The 24,818-nt window shown below is 37.6% G+C and overlaps 3 protein-coding genes across 6 annotated transcripts; 2 read left to right on the top strand and 1 right to left on the bottom strand.

The window, feature by feature from the left end:
- Positions 1–295: 295 nt before the first annotated feature.
- On the bottom strand, positions 296–4,446 carry LOC143421141 (ragulator complex protein LAMTOR2). Its single transcript, XM_076890270.1, has 4 exons — positions 4,224–4,446; positions 2,740–2,902; positions 2,506–2,595; positions 296–839 (listed from the first exon to the last, which is right to left on the bottom strand). Exons 1-4 carry the CDS (start codon positions 4,289–4,291, stop codon positions 783–785), a joined length of 378 nt encoding a protein of 125 aa, XP_076746385.1. The 5' UTR covers positions 4,292–4,446; the 3' UTR covers positions 296–782.
- Positions 4,447–6,354: 1,908 nt separating this feature from the next.
- On the top strand, positions 6,355–7,747 carry LOC101464692 (1-phosphatidylinositol phosphodiesterase-like). Its single transcript, XM_004573541.2, has 3 exons — positions 6,355–6,439; positions 6,584–6,656; positions 6,749–7,747. Exons 1-3 carry the CDS (start codon positions 6,409–6,411, stop codon positions 7,593–7,595), a joined length of 951 nt encoding a protein of 316 aa, XP_004573598.1. The 5' UTR covers positions 6,355–6,408; the 3' UTR covers positions 7,596–7,747.
- Positions 7,748–15,670: 7,923 nt separating this feature from the next.
- Positions 15,671–24,525, top strand: LOC101463824 (uncharacterized). Of its 4 annotated transcripts, none has more exons than XM_076890269.1 (8): positions 15,671–15,771; positions 18,649–18,804; positions 18,835–18,846; positions 18,960–19,073; positions 19,670–19,726; positions 21,547–21,831; positions 21,952–22,074; positions 22,796–24,525. In XM_076890269.1, exons 2-8 carry the CDS (start codon positions 18,670–18,672, stop codon positions 22,859–22,861), a joined length of 792 nt encoding a protein of 263 aa, XP_076746384.1. In that variant the 5' UTR covers positions 15,671–15,771; positions 18,649–18,669; the 3' UTR covers positions 22,862–24,525. The 4 variants fall into 4 exon arrangements, with proteins under 4 accessions (XP_076746384.1, XP_004573597.2, XP_076746382.1 ...); XM_076890267.1 differs by adding an exon at positions 17,714–18,491 and having other exon boundaries at positions 15,680–15,771; positions 18,649–18,846; XM_004573540.3 differs by having other exon boundaries at positions 18,649–18,846.
- Positions 24,526–24,818: the final 293 nt, after the last annotated feature.

Below are 24,818 nucleotides of genomic sequence, written 5' to 3'. Positions count from 1 at the left end.
GCCAGTGGCAGGTACAGCAGAGGCGGACTCTCAAACGCCTCCTGGTGGAGGAGACGGCTCCAGGAAGCGAAAACTGCCCTTTAAGAATTTGTCATTAAAACTAATTCCAGGGATTAGTTTTAGTTTTTTCCAGGGAAATTTTTAAAGTTTTTTTTCTTTTGGCATGCTGTTTCCAGGTCGTGACCACATTTTTATTTTCTAAAGCCCTCTGTACATCACACTGTTAGTTTTAATATACATCTACACCTCCATCATTCCTCTGTCACGTCAGCGTAGAGAACAAAGATTGTGCAAATTTGAATGTACATTTCTTTTATTTAACACCTCTGAAATAATACAATCATTCTTAACTGCAGCTCAAGAAAGTTCAAAGTTTCCACACATATTTCTCTTTTCATGAGATTTGAGCTCCTGACAAGTTTCAAAATGCTCAAATTTCTGTGTAGCCTTGATCAGCATGCCTGAGCGAAAGCTGCAAATGAACAACTCGACTGTGGGAACGTTTGATAATGGAATCATTTCAGCAGACAAATTTAGCCAAATTTTGAAGGGAACGTATTCACAAGCGAGCGGAAAGAGTTACGCACCATACAAGCTGGTAATTTTTTAGTACAAACACACATAGATACATATATACACACGCACACACACAAAAGCTTGCCCGTTCATTGACATATATGCATTATGCATTTAGTGAACAAGCAGAGTGGCACAGTAGTCCATGAATGGATCACATGGATCACATGACATAAGCATCCAGAAGAGCGTGAGTCACATCTCGACTACGACGCTGCCACTTGAGTTAAAGGTTCCTCCAGATACTGGACCAGAGCTTCTGCCTACAATCACAACACACACAGCACAGTTATGTTTGGAATAAATACATATCTTTTCAGCATAACAACGTATTATTATAAATAATCAATATAAATTCTACTTGCATAACAACCTTCTGATGTGAACAGGACAACCTGTATTTCGTTGTGACATGATATTTGACTCAATACATTAAATTTTAATTTTGATCAACATAAATGTTAAATGATGAGCGGGTGACATGTTTTATGATGCTTATAAATGTTAATCATTATCATTGAGAATGTGATTGAGACTAAATTTTAAATGTCTCTTGTGACATGTCATGAACTTGCAAGAAAATTTTGCTTTCTTGGAAGAAGAAAATTTAGTGATGTAGTATTTATTAATTAATTAATTTTTATAAATCAGCTTGGTTGAATCTATCCACAATGGAAAACAAATGGAACAGAAAGCCTTGCCTTGTTCAGACATCTGTTATCTGTTACCCGGACGTCCTGAATACAACACGAGATTAGTCAGCCTCCGGAGGCTGTGTCAGCAGATTAGCTGACTGGGAAAAGTGGCTAAAGTTCTGACTAAGAAAAATTGGAAGCACATTCAAAAAGATGGACATAGTCTTAAAAAAACAAAAACAAAGCTCAGTCATACTGAACTCATTATAAGAGGCACTAGTTCACTGTTACCTCTGAGTCAGACTTTTGTTAAACTAAAAGCATGTTTTGCCAAATTACATCAAACTGCTGAACTTCCTTCATTAGCAGAAATCCTCTGCCTCCGTAACAGAACTCTGAAGTAAAGCGGAGGTAAAATTAAAAACACAAAAAGCTAAAAATAAATAAAAATCCTTGTTGTTTCATGTATTTATGTGCAAACAAATAATGAGCCACACTTTACCCTCAGCTGTTTCTATATTAAATCCATTCTCAGCTGGTCTGGAGGCTCAAAATAAGAGTTATTATTCATTATTTTGTCTTTGCATGCGAGAGCTTCTATATGATTTAAAGAGACATAAAAGTACTGCGATCATTCATGTTCAGTCACAGGTACTGACAATAGCAGAAGAGTAATAAGCAGCTACTGAAAGAAGCTGCTTATTACTATTACAATGTTTACGCTGATTTAAGAAGATTTCTTTTAAACTTTACAGTAAACTGAATTTAAACCTGCCAGTCGGAAAAAATAAAAGTATTTAGTGACATCTCACAGGCTTTAGAAAAGCATGACAGGCAATAATTGCCAGTTACAGAATCAGTATATTAAACTGTTGATTCAATGCGTCAAAGACACCGGCCGGCTGCCAAATTCAATATGCTACAGATGTTAAGGTTTCTATTTTTTCTGTCCATTTAGATTTGACTAGAACACTTAGTCTGCGCGTAAAGTCCACTTAAAATAGTAAAACAACATGCTGGGAAATCAGTTATTGTCTCAGATGCTTAATAATATAATTAACGACTTATGGATTTAATAAATATTAATATTAATTAATTACATTTCTGATTTTTTTTAACTTAAAAAAAACAACTCACAAATTGGCAACAAAGAGAACTTTTACTTTATATGAGTAAATTTCCAGTATTTTCAAACCTGGCCCTAAATCATTAATAGAAACAGTAACAGTTGTTGATGATCCACATTCAGGATATGAAACATTATCTCATGAAAAGGCGGAGTTTAACCTCTAACCTTGGCTTTAAGCATCCCGAAGCCCACCGTTTCTTTGGCGTACATGCACAGCAGCAGGTTGGCGACACGAGTAATGGCCACTCTTCCCTCCTGAGAACGACAATGTTAAAGGGAAGAAGACCACAGTATCTCAGTTTATTACTTAATGATCGCTCCACTTTTTCTCACATCACACAAATCTTTCACATATACCTGAAAAAAAGTAATAAAAGATGATGGAACAGCATGTCTCACCATACAATCCATGAGAATGAATTTGAGTTTGTCTTCGTTAAAGGCTTGATGGCCGTTCTTGTCATAAGCTGCCCAGATGTTGCTGGCGATAGCAGCTGTCACTCGAGCGTCGGTGTCCCCGTACCCAGAGTACGCCAGCAGTGAGCCTTCATTATTCAGTAAGCTGATGAGAAACCACATAACCAGCAGATTAATATTAAATTAATATAATAACTTTCAGAGCACAAAGTTACCAACTAAACAGAATATATACTCTAAGGTGTATACTACACGAAAATGTATTTTATTTGTATAGGATTTCTTACTACACCATTTTACTAGGCAAGTCTGTTTAAGTAGTTTAGGACTACTTTGAAAGTTAGGACAAAAACACCATTTTAACCTTAATTTATATTTTATTCCTTCCTATTTAAATTTACCCTTTTTAATTTTTCATATTTATTTCCTATCTTATTCATAGCCTTTCCTTTTTTGTTTTCTTTAGGTCACGAGCAGTTGTCCAAGCATTTCACTACATATCGTACTGTGTATGACTGTGTACGTGACAAATAAAATTTGAATTTGAATTTGTACAGTGGTCCCAGTGGTAACGGAGCAGATCCCAGGAACAACAACGGAGATCTCTGTCCAGAGGAGCACAGTCCTCGGGGCAGCAAAGATACTGTGCAGGACCCTAAAAGCTCCCAGGCCTCCCAGGGTAGAGGTCTGGGAGCTTGAAGGACCCCTGCAGTGGCAAGAGTTTTTTTTTTAAATTATTATTATCCCCATTAAAAGCGTATATAAATGGTGTCATATACCAACTAATGACAGAAATAGTGATGACTACTTGATTCTATAGGTGTGATTTCTTTTTCGTTTTCAAAGAGGAATTTTGGTGACACCTACTCAGGTAAACACAACTGATCAACATATAGTCTCCGTCTGTATTATCTTACACAAAAAAATCGTTTTAGTACATATCTGATGCCCTTTTTCCTCTTAGTGGAAAATATCATTACATAAACGGTTATTTTAGTTTGTAACTGTGTATTATTTTGATATAAAATTAGGACAACATTGTCAAATTTACAAAACTAAGTAGGTAAACAAACAACTGTTTATTTTATGCTTAAGGAAATTAAACCCCTGTGGGGGAAAATGCCTGACATGAACCCTTATCAGTTATTTGGGACATTATACTGAGACGGAGATGATGATCCGATACACTGACTATATAATAAAGTACCCTGAAGTTTGCGTTGAGCACTTTCAAACAGACTGTGCTGGTCGTGAAACATTAGAAGCTCCTTTATGCAGGATGCACACTGTTTCATATAATTACGTTTTAGTCGCCCCGCAGGGGTTATATTCAGTTTTATCGAATATTCAGAAGACTTATCATGTGTATTGCCTTTAAATTTATATGTAATCGTCAAAAAATGCACCGCTGAAACTCCAGCAGCAGTTAGCATGTGGCTAGCTTGCGGCTAGCTCGCCGTACTCACAGAGTGCTCTGGACTCCGTTTGTGTTCGCCTGGCTGAGAACCTGCGTCAGCGCCTTCGGCCGTAACATGGCTGTGCACCCTCTGATATAAGAGATCGAATATAATAACACTTATTGAATTTACGGGACGCGACAAAGAGCTTTAAAGTGCCCAAACTGCTCAGAAACACACAACCAAGTCAGCTGATTCGGTTTTCATTTCCGGGTCCGATCGCAATGCATCACGGGAAATGTAGGTATTTCAAAACCTTATTTCACCCCTAAATTCTTTTATAAATACCACACACAGACCACAACGCATGCGTCAGGGTCAGTGAAGGTTAAAAAAAGACCAGGGAAAAAGGGAGTGAGTGGATGGACGTCGTGAGGGAGCAAAATCATTAAGAAAATTATTTTTTCATTTTTTTTAATACAATTTTTTAAAACACCTTTTAAACAAAATATCAAATATTCTGATAAATATAAATATCATAAAATCAGATTTTAGATCAGATGCAAATTTGTGAAAAAACACATGGAAAATTGTGTTGTTTTTTTTTATTTGATGAGCTTTGCAATCTGTCCAAGGGTATCCTGTCATTCGCCCCATGAACCGTCCCCCCGACACTAGACTGAATACCTCAATTCAATTTTCAAAGAAAACAAAATTAGAAGACCATCAATAGTCCTGTCCAGTAATATCCTTTATGCTGTCTTTGACCCTCATAAATGTGTATGTGTTTATGGCGTTTTAACCGTTTTTTCAGTGTCCTGTTACACACTTGTAAAATATGCATTTTTTTTTTTACCATGCTTGCTATCCCATGTTTACCAACATTACAATATTAAAGAGACCCTTAATTTGCCTATTTATTACTCACTTTGACATGTAGAGCCTTGATTCTAACAATTTCATGTCTAACACTGATAAGATTACAAAGATCGTGGTATATACATAACATTTTTCTTTTCCTGATTTAAATAATAATACACATTAGAGGTCCAGCTGGTACCTGCTCCTTGAATCTGTATGACTTGGCTTGCATCCACCAATAGTCTTGGGTTGGTCAACATCAACAGTGCTCTCAGAATCAGTGTCTGCTAAAAGTTTGGATTTCTGCATCTTCATGGAAAATTACAAACACTGGGATCAATCTGAATGTCATTAGTAACACACTATTTCTCTTCTTAGAGGACAGGAACCGGTGAGGTATTCTTGGGTGTTCCTGTCATAGTAGTGACCTTCTACACCTGATCTGAAGAACAAAGAAAGCCTGCCCATGTTCTGCTACTACACATTTTACCTAATCAAGTTGTTCTTGGGTTCATTTTCCTATCAACAGAACAAAGAAAGGAAGACTAAACTGAAAGAATAAACAGTCGAGTCCAGTCAGGACAACTTTCCTGCAACATCAACTCTAAATCAAGGCCAACCTAACGAGTCTGCCAGACTACAGCAACATTTACCATAAGGTCTTCATTTTATTGGCACAAGTTCTCTCTGAAACCTGTAAGAGCTGACATTTATTGTATTTTTCTTCTCTGCCCAAATAGCTACGACATCATTTTCACCCTGATCTTCAACATTCTTGTTTTTTTTCCTGTTAGAATTTTGTTTTTGTTATGGGCAGTTTCCTCTGTATATTCTCACAGGAGATACTGATTTTAGTCATTCAATCGTACTGAATAAACATGTCTTTAAAACAACATGCTTTGAACTGCCAGATATCTATTTAAAGATCATTCAAGCAGCTGAGACCATATAGAGGGACTCACTTACAGTGCAAAAGGTCAGTAAATAGTTCTATATTTTCAAAGCGTGGGTGATGATTATCAACAGATCTGCTCAGTAAGCTCGGTCAACAGCGCTACACCCAGTCAGTGATAAGTTTAGTCATCAGCCACCTCCCTCTCTGAACAACAGACTTGGTATCGCTTTTGATTAAACTTTGCAAACACTACCTTCACTGGAGTTACTCAAATCCTCGATCTGCACTAAAATGCCCTGTAATCTTATCAGTTTTAACCCTGTTTTTATGAAGAGAACAATCTGTTCAGATGACTGCTTGGATTTTAGGGAACACCTTCTCAAACATCACAATCTGAACAAACATTTAAAGACCTATCGAGATCAGTCAATCTGTGGCATACACCTAGAATTTTTCTGATAACTGAACCATATAAGTCTCAGGTTTTTGCTGCTCTGGATGTTGGCTGTGAAATTTCCCTGGCTACAAGGTACAGTTGAAACCTGTAACATAACTGAAATCTTTCAGTTATCTTGCACAATTAATTTGGTTGCATAGGTATTTTTTATTTAAAAAATGGGATGTTAACATAAAAAATGCATAACTTATTCTTGTATTTTCTGCAATTTTCCAGTTGGCTCACATTTCTTCAAGATGAGTGCTGGTGACAAGCGTCTTCTTTTTCATTGTGTTCTTCTGTCTGCCATGTAGGTATCATATGTATCATAAAAACAGGAATACATTATTTTTAACTTGCATTGGCTTTATTGTAACTTCAACAAATCTTCAAAATCTTCAGGGTTTCATGCCATGGCAACAATCCTTTCTTCAATGATAATAAAAACCTCATACTTCCGGCGTCCTACAATATTCCGTGGATGGCTGGCATTGAGGATTTCCGCCCCCTGTCTCTTATCACCATCCCCGGCAGTCACAGCAGCATGGCTCGGCATGGAGGCCCTGAGTCAGAATACCAGGTCCTGTCTCTGAGTGACCAGCTCAGAGCTGGGATTCGTTTCCTGGATCTCAAAGTGTTGGAACTGGAAGGCACCCTCTACGTCATGCATGGGGTGATATATGAGCGCAGCACATTCAGAGATGTTCTGGACACTGTTAAAGCTTTCTTGTCTGAGTTTAACAGTGAGGCTGTGCTCATTAGAGTGGTGCCAGCGATTTTGAACAAGAATAAGGTAAATGAAATGGTGCAGAATCTGATTAGCAATGACCAGCACGTGTGGGTGACCTCTGGCATGCCGAATATAGGCCAGGTGAGGGGGAAATTGGTCTTTTTGCAGAAAAGCACCTTCACACTAGGAATTCCCCTCACAGAGACGGATGAGAATAGCAGCAACAAGGTTAGCAGAGTTAAAGAAGAGGACAACAAACTAATCAAACAGCTGGCCCAAGCCACTGAGGCTTGTGGGGGTGATAACGTTGTTTTGACTTACACAAGTGGCACTGGCTTTGGGACTTTCCTAGGAATGTTTCTGACCCCAAAAAGAGTGGCAGAAAAGGTGAACCCATGGCTCAATCAGTACCTCAGGCAGTTTTATCCCAATCATCCCAGACCATGCTTTGGGATTATTGCCATGGACTTCCCTGGCTTTGACCTCATTCAAACTGTTATCAATTTGAACTGGTGGTAGAGGTTAAGTAGCTTTAACTCCTAATCAAAAGATCGAGAGCTAAAATGACATGCATTACTATGAAATTGTTCCTATGACATTTCTGTCATTCTTCACTGTAAGGCAGTGTTTCCTGAACAGCACAACAACCTCTGATGTTAACTTTGATGAAAGTGAAATCAATAAATCAATCAATCTTATTTTGTTGCCTGTTTTTCAGTGAAGCCTGTTTCAGGCTGTTTCATCTCAGTGACAGTTGAATATGGTTTAATCTGATTTTTATAGTAGGTAAAAGCAACACTATAAGTGTAAAGAAAAGTGCATAGTTCAAAAATCAGTAAAGGTATCTGCAAACTATTGTATATACAAAGATCAAAAGTGCAAAAATACATACACACACACACACACACACACACACACACACACACACACACACATACACACACATATATATATATATATATAAGCCCCACACACCTACTGTTTAAATCTTTACACCAGCTCAAAGTGCAAATTTGTAGATTTTCTGCCTGAATAAACTGAGGGGCTGCACAAAGGTTCATAAGATAAATGAACTTACTTTGCAGAGTCCCCAAACTAAAAAGAAGTTGGAAGTGAGCTTAATCGCTCTTCTTTAAAAGCATAGGAGAACGAGGTGTAGAATAAAGTACTGTTTGTTGTTCATTTAGTGCTCCCTCTGCAGATTATGGTTGGGCTTCTCAGTATTGGACTTGGAGTTATCCACTCATGTGCCGAATCAGGGTTTTTGTGGCAAATTGGTTGCACAGGCTTCACATTTTGGTCAGGATCATTAGTAAGCAAGCTAACACTTAATTGGGGATATTATTAAAAAGAATTTCAGAAGCACTTTTACCATAAACATACAGTCCTTTAACAATGACACACAAAAATACAAACTTTTGATACAGTAGGGAATTTTTGGGGTTCAGCATCGTACTCTACCTCTGTAAGTACCTCCTAATGACCCTCTTGGGTCAGCTTAAGCAGCTTAAGCAGACGTAAATGACATATTTTACTTTTAATTTAGTGTTTGAGTGAAAGAAAGGAACAAGATGAGGAAAAGGAAAAGCTTGAATTAAAGTTGCAAATTATTTTGATAATTGGAAATTAAACAAAAATATTACTAAAGTGTTCAGTGTGAGTTTTTCAATCAACTGTACAACATATATCCATTACATAAATTAGTTTCATAATTTTTTTCTTTTTTTTTTTGAACATTTTAATTGTAATTTTTACTTTGGGGGGGGGGGGGGGGGGAGTTCTTCATGAAACTTCATGCAAAGTTATCTTCATATACGAAAGGGAAACTAATGTAGTCTTTTATTTTATTATAGACGTTCACAAAAATAACAAAACCTTATAAACATCGTCTAGGAAACGGAAACAGTTACATTTATCACAGCTAATAAAACCAAAGAAAAATTCTACCTAAATGCTCAAATCTGCTTTAAATTTCTCAGAGATATTTTATTTAGGTTCTGATCAGCAACTGAGCAGAGTTCACTCCACTCCTGCCTGAGTGCAGGTCACGCTGTCCTTCATATCAGTGTGAAATAAAAGAACAAGAGAAGGTCGTTTTATACACATGCATAGAACAGATTGAGTGTCTGATTCAGATCTGGTGACGGGTGTTACCGTAAGCTCTTAATTTTTGGAAATCAAAGCTCTCCAGCAGAGAAGAAACGAGGTAGAAAGTAGACACTGTCATTGCTGTGTCCCTGACATGGTCCTAGTTTTACCCAGGTTACCACAACCCAGCTGAGATTCTGTAGCATAACCTGAAGCGAGATCTTCAATCGAGACAGAATGAAAATACTGATGAGGTGAACCATCTTTTTTTATAAAACAATGGCCCAACATGTATTTTCATTGTGCAACTCTCATAATTAACAGGAAATATCTGGCAGAGGATGTTGCTGCATAAATTCAAAGTATCAGCCTGAAAAGTTCAACAATAACAGAGTGTTGTGAGTTTAATCAGACTGAGTTCAAACACATTTAAGAATAATCAATATCAATCAATCAATCAATGTATTCAACTTTTTTTGAGTTGAATAAAACTGTAATATTTCTTTCCACCAGAGAGCGCTGCTGTTTTTCTTTTCAGCATCCTAAATTTAATGGGGCACTAAAATATTTTTAAAGTTATTATGTGACATTTAATACGGAGATTATAGTTTTCAAATACTGATAGTTGTCAAAAGGAATCTTGCACTTTAGCCTCTAAGCTGTCATCTAATCTCACACCAAATATGCCCATTTTATAATTAAAAGTATTGTAAAACAAATAAAAACTAGTAAAAAATAAAGACTAAATGCATTATGCCATGATATTTATTATGTTTATTTTTCTTTGTGTTTAGCTGAATGTTCAGTTGAACTTGATAAAGTTTCTGTATGACTCCCACAGAGGAGGAAACTTCAGGTAACAGGTTTGGCCTGTTAAGCTCCTTCCTCACTGTGTTTCTGTTTTGTTTCTACTTTAACAGCTAAGTGTTCATATTTACTTTGGGTTACAATGCAAATCAATTAAATAGCAGGCAATCTAAATTACACACATCCCTTCTTGTTGTTCTTTATATCTAAAGGAGTCTGCACTTTGACCAATAACTGAAAATCTTAATTCTAATTTAGTAGATTTTTGTTTGTAAAGTGACGCAGCGAATCAAAATCTACACTTTATTGCCAAAAGTTGTCATGTCTGCTGTGGCAGAGGCATGGAGAGCAGATTGCAGCATGCACTGAAGATGGACTGGAACTGAGAGTGAGCCTTTATTACGGCGGAGCAGAATACAAACAAAAGCAAAAGGGGACAGAGACCAAACAAGCCAAACCTAAACTGGGAGAAACCTGAAAAAACAACAACAAAGAAAATAAAAACCTGAGACATGGGACATGCAGTTGGTAATAAGCAGATGGATCAGCGATAAACAGACGAAGACACGGGGCTTAAATACACAGAGGGATGACGAGGGAATGAGACACAGGAGGAGAGCACAGACATAATGAGACAAAGGGGAAGCAAACCTCAAAACACTGAACACAGGACACAAGATGATCAGAGTAAAACAGGAAAGGACAGAAAGTTAAAGTTTGTGCTGTGCTGACTTTCAAATTCAAATGATTATCACTGTCTTTCAGTTTCAGTCTCCAGGATCTCTATGCAAGATGTCTGCGCCCAAAGCTGCTGGGATCACTATGTTTACTTTCACCTCCAACTCCCAAAGTCCCTGCCGTCCTCTGTTCCAGATCCTCAAGAGCCCTTGCTACAGGCCATTGTTCTCCGCTGTGTCCAAGCACCTGAGGGGGCTCAGAGAGCTTCTGAGAAAACCTCAAACAGTCAAATTATTGTGTAAAATTTTTTACTTTTAAAACTTTGAGTGATTTAATGTTACGCTTTTTTGTTTTACTTTTGGTCTCTAATAGATATCACTTATATGGTCATTTCATACATACTGGCTGTAAGCACAGAAACTGCAGTCACCTGCAGGTCTTTATTCTAGCTTAAAGGGAGCTAAAATGGTTTGTTTTATACAGCAGATTAACCAAAGGACTGAATAAAGGCCAATAAGATAAACATTTTTTAGCCTGAACCATGACTCCTGCAACGCTACCCTAGTGGTGTCCCAACAAAGATGGAAGTAATAGGTCCACCTTAACAAACAGCATGGAAACATAAGAAAATAACATGCCATAAGAAGTATGCTTATGTTTGCTGTTCATTCTGTACGTTTACTAATAGTAGTGCTCATTGTACTATTATGCCATGTATGACTGTTCAGTGACAATAAACAGTTATCTTACTTCCTGTTTCACAGGTTCTGCAGGTTAGGATTGGGCTGCTCAGTATTGGACTCGGCGTTATCTTTTCATGTACTAGTCTAAACTATCTTGGTTTCTCTAGCTTCCCATATTGGTCAGGAGCAATGGTAAGAAAGCTAATGTTTAATTAGTGTTTTATTTATTTCAGAAACTTTGTGTGACCATCAAACCAAACAGCATTTCCTTCCCAGACCCCTACAGCTTTTTGGGGCTGTTTTGTTAAATCACATCTGACTCCTCCTCTCATGCAGGAACATAGTACTGACAACATAAAGTGAGGACCATAAGAATGTGGACAGGCACAAAATCAGTAATGTTGCCTCTGTAATCAGTGAAGTGTAGACATTCAATTTTAACTCAAGGGCTGTAAAAATGTATTGTAATAACTTTTTAGAATTTACAGCCAGTTGTACAAATCACTCTCCATGTCTAGGTTCAGTTTGCAGTTTCAGATGTCATTAAAATCATTTAGATGTCGCTTTATCAAACAAAGGTCAACCTACCTGGCCAGTGTTTTCTTTCACATGCGAATCAGAGTCAATCACCTTTAACTGAGCTAAATCTTTTAGTTCTCAGGCAACATTAGAGACAAGTGGATAATGAGAACATGGAAGATAATGCATTTACATAGTGTTATCAACTAGTTAAAATTCATATCATTTTACTATACACACACTTAATCACACACAATTAGGGCAGCAGTTGAGGTTCACCATCTGCCTCCATCGGTACCTCCTGGGGGCCATGTTGGTGCGCAAGTTGCTGTTTACTCAGTGAAAAATAAAGGAATTACTTGTATAGAGTATTTAAACGGAAGTATGTAACTTGATTAAATATTGATTTTTGTGTGTGTGTGTTTCTAGTTCATTGTGCTTGGCATCAAAGCCCTCTTGTTTGATAAGCACCCAACTGGGGTGAGTAATTCAGCTTTATTATATATACATATACTGAGCAAGCATAACATTTGTGTTTACAAAAGGTGACAGAAAGGTGTCAGAATGCACAGTGCATCACTGTTTGTTGCATATGGAGCTGCATGGCTGCACAGGTGGTCTGGTATGATGAATCTTTTTTCTTTTTTTTTTACATCACATGGATGGCTGGGTGTGTGTGCTTACCTGGGGAACGCGTAGCACCAGGATTCACTATGGGAAGAAAGCAATGCTGGGGATGCAGTGTGATGCTTTGGCCATTGTTCTGTGTTGGGTCTTGCCATGCATGTGGATGATACTTTGACACAGACCACTTAACTAAGCATTCTTTCAGACCATGTACATGCTTTCATGGAGATGGTGCTCCCTGGTGGTTGTGGCCACTTTCAGCAGAATAAAGCACCCTGCCACAAAGGAAAAATGGTTGAGGGATGGTTTGGGGAGCACAAATGAGTTTGAGGTGTTGGCTTGGTCTCCAAATTCCCCAGATCTCAATCCAGTCGAGCGTCTGTGGGATTTGCTGGCCAAACAATTCCGATCTATGGAAGGCGCACCTCACAACTTACAGGACCTTAAGGGACCTGTGGCTAAAATGATGGTGCAAATATTACACCATCATCTTTTCTACATGATACATGTAGCAGTAGATATCTCCAAATATGCACCCACATTGTGTTGAACAGCGTTGAAGAAATTTCCTCCAGTGAACAGGAGTCACACAGTGACTTCCACTGTGGAGACAAACTGTTAAAGTTGAAGCATTTGTTGGCTTTTTAAGTTGTCTGAGTGTTAAATGCATATTTTGTTGTGCATAAAGTGACACAAGTCTTGTATTTTAGGTCATACTCAACATGATTTTGTATCTCATTTTTGTTTTTGTTTCTAATGTCTCTGTAAAGCACTTTGAATCACCTTGTTGTTTAATTGTGCTATACAAATAAACTTGCCTTGCCTTGCCTAGTTCACTGAGTTTTGAATGAATATGGACAGTGGACAACAAACAGTGACGTGTGTATCTCTACATGAAGTCTGTGTGGTCACTGCTCTTTGAGATTTGAGTGTGTCAGCACCTTGTCAGGAACTTAGCCCACATTATTTTTCTCTTTTAGAGCACTGATGACCCAGAGCTCCACAGACCAGTGCTGATAGAAGTATCTGCGCTGCCTGTGGTCTGAACATCTTGACTCTGTGTAATGTCACATCAGCGATCAACAAAAATTGTGACTGTACGGCCTCCAACTTCTGAGAGTTTTCTAAATGTTCCTAAAAATAATCATATTTAATTTTTTTAAAGAAGTCCCCTGTAACTGTTATATAATTCATTTTGCTTGTATTTTTGAAATTTTATTTTTAGAGAATTTTATATTAAACTTCAACATTAAGCTTTTTGTGTGAAAACAGGAACATGTCTGAAGATTACCGTTACTAACATTTTTAGGTGTCATGGTGTAGAATATATGAATTATAGCACTGTGTATATTTACTCTGTTACTGACGAACTTAGACTTAGTTACTTTTTATTGTAATCAATTACTCGACCCGTTCAGTAAAGACATAAACACACAACAATGTTTGCCTGAGAATGTGAGATCAAACCTTTGCGACACTGTTGCTGTGACACAATTTGTCCACCAGGGAGCACTGTTCTCTTGTCACAATTGTAATGAGGTTGGAGGTTGAAGGCACACGGAGAGAGTTAAGGGGAGCGACCGCAGCAGCGGCGGAGCAGGTCCGGAGGCTGAACTGCTCTCCCAGCTGTCCAGAACTTTGTTTTTAATGGATTCTTGTGCTCCAGTTTGTTTTCCTCTTTTTTTGGGTTCATCTGCTAACCTCCCCTCTGTCTCCATGGTTCATGTTTTCAGATATTTCCAGGTTTCATTGTTTTAGTTTCTCAGTGTTTAGGGTTTTCTTAGTTCTCGTCCTGTTTGTGTTTTCGTTTATTTTATGTATTTTTTTTTGCCACAATAAAGGCTCACTTTTTGTCAAGTTCAGTCCTGCCTCTCGTGTGTCTGCTTCTTAGTCCACACTTCAACACACTGGCTACCCAGCCATGACAACAGCCGAGTTGTGGTCAGCTGTCCAGCACATCAAGTAATCCATATTACAGGATGAGTAGCACTCAGTTAGGTGAAGTGAAAAAACTTCAAACTTGCTGGGACCTGCCCTCATGTGGACCAGCACAGGAAAGGAACTGATTGTTTTATTTTTGGCAATTTTTGCACATTACACTTTATGTAGTCCCGTGTTGACTGTCTGTTATATGTGATTTGTAGCACCGTGGTCTTGGAGGAGCGTTGTTTTGTTTCACAACGTACTGTATCACTTTACATGGCTGCAGTGACGATAAAAACACTTGACTTGACTTAAAGATGAAGATAGAGCTCAATATCAGCGGACATTCATAATGAAAACATCAATGAAGACAAAGGATGCTGGTTGTGGTTTGGAAGTTTTTCAGTATCTTTTCTGCAAAGCACTGCTGGAGGAAGTCACTGCACAGCCTGTGGCATAAACGTCTTGACTCTGTGTACTGAAATATCAGCGATTTACATTCTTACATTCTGACTGTACAGCCTCCAGCACTTCAACTGCAATCATCTGTAACTCTTACATAATTCATTAATGCTTGGATTTTTTTTCCAGTGAACTTTATAGAAAACTTTAAAAGATATCTGCTGGGTATCTAATGAATAGTTGATATCTGGAAGTGCAGAGTCAAAGAGTTCCTTTACTTTGACCAGCCTGGGCTGAACAAAGAGAAACAACGTGGCGTGTTCAAGAAAGCATTAAAAATACAAATGTTTCATTATTTGAGTCAGATTGTGTTTGTGTATGAACGTAAATCAAATCAACATCAAAAGATTTGTTTGTGTTGTCTGTGGAGAAGTGGACACGGCTCATAAGCTTTTACTTATAATTGTACAATAAAGGTACAGTAAGAGTGTTGCTCTGACAACCATAGAGCGCAGTCGTATTTCTTTCCTGGTTTATTTTTTTTCCAAACTGTGCAGCAAACACACCAAGTTTGTTAACAGGTGATTCTTTTAGTCATGTTTGACTGATTGCCCTAATTAATTAATTGTTATTAAATCTTTACCATAAAATTACAGTTTTAAACTAGTCAAGTTTGTTATTTGGTGAATGTCTGAAGTTTAAGTTTGGCATGTTTGCTGAACATATTTGATTCTTGAAATGAACTGACGTAAACTTGTGGCTCCTCCGATGTCACCGCTACCTTTTCTGCAGGTTTAATCTTATACATCATTTTTTTTTTTTTAAATATACGGAGAGCATAAAGAGGAGGTGCTATTGGTAGCGGTGTTGCCCAGTTCCTGGTTTCCTCTTTCCAGTGTACCGCTTACTCGATCAGACTCGTTTATTTTTCATAGGCAGTTGTTTAAGTTTTTGTTCTTCACTAACAGGTAAGTCTTGTAGTCATGTTTGATTCAGTAAAAGATAAAAGTCCAAATTTTGTCTTACTTTACTCGCATTTCGCAGAATGTGTATTTGGTAATATTTTGACTTGAATTATTTTGGATGAGGATAAAGTGTAAGATAATGCTGATTTTCAGTTTTTACTTTACAATTCGGTTTAGTGTAATATTTACCGTTAAGTAGTGTTTTCTTGCCTTATTTAATTTTTTACATATGGTTCTGTTAATACATGTTAATTGCGCACAGGGCGACGGCATTGTGGAGTGTAGTAATGGAGGGTTAAACTGCTTCGGAGTCAGTTTTCTCACAGTGTTTGGGAGTGTACAGGGACATTCAGGGTGATTACGGTGAATTCCAGACTTTGGAAATAAATGTTTGCATGCTTGTTTTCAACTAGCGGACTTTGTGGATTATTTTTCAACTGCCCAAGAACACGTGTACGGTCTGACTAGCAGCGGGTGCTTCCGCGGTAATATTCAGCTTGTAATTCAGACTAATTAAGAGTTGTGTCTTTATGTAAAAAAATGTTGATTAAGCTAATCGTTTTTCATCGATCTCCATGTTGTAAGTTTAAACAACATCAGAAAAGACACAGGTTGAAACTAATTTTATGATTTCTGGGTAACAAAAATACAACTTCTAAAGTTAATATTAGTCTAATCATTAATATAAAATATAGTACATATATTTATCCATTGGTACAGGTGTTCCAGGTTATGGATGTAAAACAACACAAAAGAGGCAACTGGCCAATTTTAACATTACTTCCTTGTTCCTGAACAAGAGCGTGCAGTAAATAAAGCTGGGGGATGGTGCTGACTTCACTGGAGTTTTTAAAATGTGTTACATTAAATAGAAAGTTTCTATTATCTAGCTTTGCTGATATAAATGTGGTGAAAATTATTGAGAGAGAGAGAGAGAGAGAGAAAGAGATTTTAATTTAAAAACTGAAGGAGCAAGGAGAAACAATTCAGCAAAAATGAATGATTAAATAAATAATCATGACAACTTTATGTGAGGCAGAGGCAGGAAGTGGACTCAAACTCATGACTCAAACACGAAAAAGTAACTTAGGTCGGCAGGTTTATTGGTGGGGAAACTCCTTCATAAAAATAAACTCGCAGAAAAACAAACCAAAAAACCTTGAGAATAAATAAGAACAGAACACTGGAAACTAAAATTAAATCTCCAGGAAACTAGAAACATAGGACTGAAACCGGAAACACGGAGAGACTTGCACACACAAGGAGGTACAACAGGACAAAAGGCAAAGGAAAACACAGGGTTTAAATATACAAGGGAATAATGAGGGAATGGGGAACCAGAAGGAAGCACATCTGGGATTAATTAGACATAACAAGACAAGGGGAAACAAAACTAGCCAATTGCAGTTTTCAAGAATGGCCACTACTAAGTTTTAATATTACTCTTATTATTTTGTGACCCAGAAAGAGTAAACGTTTAACATATTTTCAGGCGAGGATGTAGCTGTGTGAACTTCAAATATCTGCTCGATTTATCAAGACATCACATATTTGCACAAGTGCTTCGACGTTTTCGGAGACATCTGTTACCCACCAGCTCGATAGCTAGTCGGGAGCTCGAGGGTCACTAGAGCCGCCGAGAACGGCACAACTCCCAGCACATCATTTTCACATCACCGCAGTCTTTCGCTACTCAGGTTAAACATAATATATAAGTCACTTAGACAACCTAAAAATGTAATTTTTTGGCTTTTTTCAGTGTTTTATTTGTTCGTGAGTAAATCGGTTTGGCTGAGATTAAGGTTATTAGATTAGATAAAATAAAACTTTATTAATCCCCCTCCTCCTTGGTTTTCACACAGCTGACTAAACGTCAAACAGAAAACTGATTAAACAGAAGTGTGAGATGGTCGGGAATTTACACCAGTGTCCTGTTATATTTTAGATAGCAAGGAGCAGACGGCCGAGTTTATTAAACTCCACCGAGACAGCGGTGACGTAAATCTGAAGGCTAGACGGTCCAATTTCACAGCCGTTTACTTCCGGCCTACCCGACTTTCTGAGGACCCGGCCCACGAAGACCGCGAAGGACGGGTCCTCAGGAGGATGCAGCCCATGAATTTGGACACCCCTCTAGACACACTGACATTGGACATGGGACTGTCAAAGTAAAACAGGAAATAAAATGAACATGAACCAGGACCACAAGACACAACACAAGGAACACAAGGGAGGCACAGAGACAAAACCTAAAGGCTGGAAAATCACAGCGGTGCTAAAGAATAAATAAGGAAAAATAAATACAAAAAAAAAAAACTAATCATGAAAATCCCACATAAACTGAGAACATTGAATAAACAAAAACCAAGTCACCCGACTACGGACCATCACACTTTTACTATGAATCTGATTGTCATTATTATGCCAGAAATTATCTATAGAGACCAAACCCATTTTTGTAGCACACGACAAACTTTTTTCTGCTGTGAAGTGAAAATTTTAACATAGAAGTTTATGACATGTGACCTGCTGTTGTAGCCGACACAGTAAAGTGACTGGGTACATCACTGCGGGATTCCATTTTCAGCACCTGGAGGTTGCCTATATATGTAAAACATTCTTGTAAACTAGTATCAGCACAGTGTTATCCATATGAAGAACCAGTGTCACCTGTTAAAGCCAACTTGAGAGCGTCCAGTGATGTGACAGCCTCCCAGCATCAAGTCGGTTTAATTAATTAAAGATTACTTTTAAAATTCTGTTTAAAGCTCCTTTGGTGGAAAGTGAAGTTAAGTGAAGGGAAGTGAGGTGTTTGGGTCAAATTGTTTTTCCACTAAGACTTTAATCTGATTCTTATTTCAGCTTTTTCTTGTCTCTCAGTCTCCAGGATCTCAAGACAGGATGTCAGTGATTGTGTCCAAGGCTGATGGGGTCACTGTACTCACTCTGACCACTGACCCCCAAAGTCCTTGGCCTCCTCTGTGCCAGATCTTCAAGAACCTTTGCTACAGTCCAGTGTGCTGCACTGTGTCTCAGCGCCTGAGAAGTCTCAACAGAGCTTCTCAGACAGTGCTGGGGGTGAGCTACAACCATCTACACATCACATTTTATATTATGCCTATTTTTTAATTTGTAGTTTTTTCTTAAACTGCACAATGTTCACTGTTCATACTGTACTTCATTTTTCGCAGACTCTGCAGATAATGATCGGGCTTCTCAACATTGGATTGGGATCTATACTCTATAGCACTTGGACCTCCTTTTACTTAAACTACTTAGGCTTTCCATTTTGGTTGGGTGCATTGGTAAGTAAATAATCATGGGTATATGTATATATAAAAAAAAAAATCTGAAGACAAAAAAAAAAGTGTCAGTACTCTGTTTGTGGATGATCGAAACTCTTAGATTGATCTTCAAGTTCCAGCTAGGATGATTTTTGAACCTCTTTATTTGCTCACTCATTGGTTACCTTTAGGCATTGAATAGACTTGGAAAGCTTTAAGAGAAGATCATTTTGGGGTTCAAACATATCTTTCCACAGTGTTAAATATGTGACAGAAAGGTTAAATGCCAAGTTATGTCCAAGTAATATCTACATGTGATGACACCAGTGCACATTTACAAACACCGATTCATAGTTTTGCTAGGTTACATTAAAAAATTAGCTATAGTTCAAAATAGCAGTTTACACAAACAAACTATACAATTGTTCTCTCATGATGAAAGGTTTTATTTACAACTTGGAAAGAAAAGCATCTGGACTTCTTTAGGTTGCTTGAAGACGTTTCACCTCTCATCCGAGAAGTTTCTTCAGTTCCGGAACTGAAGAAACTTCTCTCCTGTTCTTAAGATGGACATGAACTTTTTATTTATGTATTTATTTATTTTGTCTTTTGTCTAGTTCATCATGTTCGGCATTGTGTGCGTTTTGTCTGAGAAGTATCCAAGTCCATGTTTGGTGAGTATTTCAGCTGTAAAACATTTTCATATGATCTCTAAAGGACTTTTTGATGTCATGTGACATCACTAATGTCACATAACTTTGCCGACATGTGGCCAGCAGTAATGTTTTAATGTTCTTCGTTATTAAACATTCGCACATAAATAAGTAACATAATATGCAGTACTTACTTTTAAAAGTTTACTCTTCGGCCGCCCCTTTTCCGCCGTTTTTTTTTCCGGCAAAATTATCCACACCCACCGACGCGCTAAGCATTCTGGGATATGTTGGGCCACGAAGTCTACACCGCCACATCCTTAAAATTCAGTGAAATGAAGGACGCATTTGAGGGCCGCATTTCAAGCAGCCTTCGAATTGGGACAGCCTTTGTCGCGTCGCTGTGCTGTAATTGGCCTTAAAATGCGGCCTTTAAGGCTGCAGACCCTGAATTGGGATACAGCCAGAGACTAAATACACATAAGGGATGATCAAGGGAAGTGGCCACACATGGGAGCACAGCTGACACACATGAACCTAAAGACAGAACAGGGGAAGTGAAACTAAATACACTGACATTGGACACAGACTTCCAAAGTAAAATAGGAAACATAACAGATGCGCACTTGACTAGGGAATACAGCAGACCATAGAACAGAGGAACCAAAAGACTAGAAAAGATAAACTATGACAAAATCAAAATTCAATAATGATACAAAACTCAAAACACTGGGTCACCGAACCAGGACCATGACACCAGGTCTTAGGGTAGAGGCCTTAAAAAGTGCAATCCAATTACATGACAAAAACATTTATCCAGATTAGGGCTGCCATGATTAGTCGAGTTGTCATGATTACGTCAACTAATTTAATAGTGGGCACGTCGTTTGAAACTTTGTAAGATCCTGAAAGACGTAGGAATAAGTAGTAGGATTTAAGAGTGTAATAATGGACTGGAACAGAAGATGGCAGCACTGTATGTACAAGGATGCCAGCTGCCATTAAATGCCAAAGAAGAAGAACAAGAAGAAGTAGCTGTGTCCAAATTTAGGGGCCACATCCTTCAGAGGCTGCATTTGTAGGCCGATTACGTTACAGCGATGCAACAAAAACTGTCCAAATTCAAAGACTCCTCCAAATGCGTCCTCCTTTTCCCCAGATTTGAAGGATGGGTCGGGTGTATCCTTCGTGGCCCAACCTATCCCAGGATTCATAGCACTTAGTTTTAAACTTTTAAGACATATATTACCACCAGCTTGACAGCTAGCCGGGGGTTAGGGTTAGCCGGCGAGAACAGCGAACTCCTGGCACATCATTTTAAACCCACCCATGGTCTTTCGCTAAACATGATATACAAATCATTTAGATAACTTAAAAATATTATTGTTTGTTTTTTGCGCCTTGAGGCGACTTTTGTTGTGATTTGGCGCTATATAAATAAAATTGAATTGAATTGAACTGAACTGAATTTTTTCAGTGTTTTGTTTGTTCCTGAATAGATCGGTTTGGCTAAGATTAAAGTTAGCCAAAGTTAACCCCCACAAAACTAAAAATACAAAATTCCATTCACAGACAGAATCAGATACTTCATTAATCTGAAGTGAAGAATAACATTAACAAACCAAAAACAGAAACCCAAACTTAACATGAAAATAACAACCATCATATCGTAAAGCAGCAACTAGACAGAAACCAACGTTTAGATTAATGAAGAATCCAGGCATGACTATGAAAACATGCGTACTCACAGAGGCTATGATACTTTAGTCTAAGAATGCACTAAGTGTCATTTATGGTTTGGATATTTTCTTGTACATTAACTGGTCATTTTTGTTTTTCAGGTCATCCTTACTGTGATTCTGAATCTGACTGGAGTTGCTTTTGCCATCACAGCCATTGCTTTGTACAGCATTAATTTAGGATACATTGATTCTTGGTGGAACTGTTATGAATACTACAATGGTTACAATGGCTACAATGGTTACAATGGTTACAATGGCTACAATGGTTACAATGGTTACAATGGCTACAATGGTTACGGGTATGGCAGGGAAACGATAAGGTCTCCATCTTTGGAGGAAAAACTCCTTCAGGAGAAATGCTTGGAGGGCCGAGCAATGCTGGTGGTAAGTTAGGGAGAGCAGAAAGAAAAATAGCACATATACACTATATGATACTATCTTATATACTGCAGTATATATCATTTTGAGACTTTAGATGAAGCACTGTTGTTTGTATCCCATCAGATGCTCCTGAGAAGCATCAGTGCTGTGATGATCACCTTGTCTGTTCTGGAGCTCTGTGTTGTGATAAGCTCTGCTGTCCTGGGAATCAAGGCTCTGAGGAACAAAGAAAAAGGACAAAACAAGGTAGATAATGGACAACACAATGGTTAAAACACATTCTGATAAACATGTTAAATAGTAGAAGATGTTGGCTGAACACATGAAGTGTTCTTGCAGGAATTCTGTTTGTTTTGTCTGAATATCAGTGAAACCAGGTAACAGTGAGTCTGTGCAGTGTTCTCATGCTCTCTACCAGTTTGAGTGAGTCAGTTAAAGTTTATATCTGATGTACAGACAGAGAGCAGGATGACAACATAAAACAAAACAACAGCCCATCATGACTTTAAGGCATGAAGCTCAGTCAGTCCAGAATATTTGTGGAACTTCAAACTCTTTGTAGAAACTGGCTCCCACGTGGACCGGCCCAGGACAGCAAGTCCAGAGTTCAGGCTGCAGATTTTAGGGAGAGACTGTGTGAATCAGAGCTTCATGGTGGAACTGCTGCAGAGAGAGAGAGAGATCCATGAGGAAGAAGAGCTGTTGGGACTAATAAAAAAATAGACCAGAGGAAGTTTGAACAGCTGTGCCCAACTTTCTGTTAGTGTGGACAACAACAGCTTACCACAGTTTGTTTTAATAACAATAAAATAAATTGTAATTGCACTTTATTTTTAACGTCACCTTAAATGTTGATTCCTTTTTGTATCCCTGCATGAAATTGTCATCAAAGTGTGCGCAGTCATGGTTTGTGACTGGAGGGAGTCGACACTTCATGCACTTTACAAATATTATTTTTCTCTTTTAGAGCACTGACGACCCAGAGCTCTACAAACCTCTGCTGGAGGAAGACGCTGCACAGCCTGTGGCATAAACATCTTCACTCTGTGCATGGAAAATTGATGGATATTGAATGTGGAGTACCTCAAGGATCAGTATTGGGTCCGAAAATGTTTATTATGTATATAAATGATATTTGTAATGTATCAAAGATACTAAAGTTTTATACTAAAGTAATTTTTGCAGATGATACCAATATACTTTGTTCAGGTGTGAAATTGCAACAGGTTTTGGATGTGATCGCACAGGAGTTAAAGATATTAAAGAAGTGGTTTGATAGAAACAAATTGTCATTAACATTAAATAAAACAAAATTTATTTTATTTGGAAATTATAAGAAAAAACATTAACATTGAAATTTGTGTTGATAATATATATCTAGAAAGAGTTAATACTATAAAATTTCTTGGTGTGATCATTGATCATAAGGTCTGTTGGAAATCACACATCACTGAGGGGAGAGTTAGCACGGGGCATTGCTGTCTTGGGGAAAGCAAAACAATTTCTGGATAGGAAAACATTGTATATGTTATATTGTGCTTTACTATTAGCGTACATGAGTTATTGTGTAGAGGTTTGAGGAAATACATATAGAAGTAATATTCAGACTATAATCATAATGCAGTAAAGGGTTATTAGATTGATAAATCAGGAGGGGTATAGGGCTCACACAAATGCACTCTTTATTAGGACGCAAGCTATAAAATTCCAGGATCTGGTCAAGTTCAAAACAGTGCAAATAATATATAAGGCAAGGAAAGGGATGCTCCCAATCGAAATAAGTAAATGGTTCTTAGAGAGAGAAGGGAGATATAATTTTAGAGGGAAGTGGAATTTAAAATTACAAAGAGTAAGAACAACTTTGGAAAGAATGTCTATTTCTATAGCGGGAGTTAAATTCTGGAACGAGTTAGAAGAAGAAATAAAGGTCAGTAGTGATATAAACCAGTTTAAAATAAAACTCAAAAAAGAAATTTTAAATAAGTATAAGAATGAAGAAAACGCAATTAACCCAAGAAAGCAGTCAAAGTGATGTTTGCTTTCCTTTGCAAATGAGTAAATCTAAACATAGTATTGGTTGAATATGAGAAAATATTTTTTGTGACGTCATGTTCTAAGTTGAAACCATTGTATAAGTTTTTGTTGTTCAAATTTAGATGATGAGGAAATGATTAAGATGTAAACCTAAGGGGGTAGAGCTAAATAAGTATATACTTCTGCCTACTCCTTTTCAAACAACTGCATGGAATGATATTATGAAATGTTGGTGAATGTATATGTTTGAAATAAAAATGAACTGAACTGAACTGAAATGTCAACGATTTACACACATTCTTACTAATAACTGACTGATAATATACGAATTATGACTGTGTGTTGACGCAGCGATGTATATCTTATGTTTAATTAGATCCCACCACCTGTTATGTAAAAAATGATTGACAAAGGAAAAAAATAATTGTTACAAGTCATAGTCCTGAGCTCAGATGCTGTGCAATAACCTGAAGTTTATTAAGTCAAAATAAAAACTAGTAACTCTTTTCTTTCTTTTTTACAGAAGTGTTTAAACAGGGAATGTCAGGTGGAGGTTGTTACTTTTAAATGAGGTTTGAAATTTTAAGAAACTCCAGTTTTTACTGTTCCCAGCCTGTGTTGTAAATGAGTTCTTGGTGTGTTCAATAAAACATGAAAAGTTCAGCTGTTATCTTTTTTTCTTCTTCTTCTTTTAAATTCAGATTGTTTGCCTGTAATTGTGAATCAGATCGAGACCAAAACACATTCTCATTTCTTCCAAATGCAAGGAGCCACTCCTGGTAACAGGTCTGCATTTAGTTCCTGGTTTCTGTTTTTCTAACTGCACAGCAAGCAACCAGTCTGAGTTTAGTTTAGTTTCGTTTAGAAGCTTTTTATTATAAGCTACATGCTGTGTTCTAAGTTCAAACTCATTAAAAGACTCATGGAAACATACATGAACTGCTGGAGAAAATCAC

The sequence above is a fragment of the Maylandia zebra genome, linkage group LG11 (assembly GCF_041146795.1).
Source record: "Maylandia zebra isolate NMK-2024a linkage group LG11, Mzebra_GT3a, whole genome shotgun sequence".
NCBI lineage: Eukaryota > Metazoa > Chordata > Actinopteri > Cichliformes > Cichlidae > Maylandia > Maylandia zebra.
This window is presented reverse-complemented; position numbering and strand designations above follow the sequence as displayed.

Coding starts and splice junctions, on each gene's coding strand:
- LOC143421141 (XM_076890270.1), bottom strand. CDS start 4,291: ATGTTACGGCCGAAGGCGCTGACGCAGGTTCTCAGCCAGGCGAACACA. Junction 2,903..4,223: donor AACGGAGTCCAGAGCACTCT/GTGAGTACGGCG, acceptor GTTTCTCATCAG/CTTACTGAATAATGAAGGCT. Junction 840..2,505: donor TCGGGATGCTTAAAGCCAAG/GTTAGAGGTTAA, acceptor TTGTGATTGTAG/GCAGAAGCTCTGGTCCAGTA.
- LOC101464692 (XM_004573541.2), top strand. CDS start 6,409: ATGTTGGCTGTGAAATTTCCCTGGCTACAAG. Junction 6,440..6,583: donor GAAATTTCCCTGGCTACAAG/GTACAGTTGAAA, acceptor GCAATTTTCCAG/TTGGCTCACATTTCTTCAAG. Junction 6,657..6,748: donor TGTGTTCTTCTGTCTGCCAT/GTAGGTATCATA, acceptor CAAAATCTTCAG/GGTTTCATGCCATGGCAACA.
- LOC101463824 (XM_004573540.3), top strand. CDS start 18,670: ATGTCAGTGATTGTGTCCAAGGCTGATGGGGTCACTGTACTCACTCTG. Junction 19,074..19,669: donor CATTTTGGTTGGGTGCATTG/GTAAGTAAATAA, acceptor TCTTTTGTCTAG/TTCATCATGTTCGGCATTGT. Junction 22,075..22,795: donor AAGAAAAAGGACAAAACAAG/GTAGATAATGGA, acceptor TTTCTCTTTTAG/AGCACTGACGACCCAGAGCT.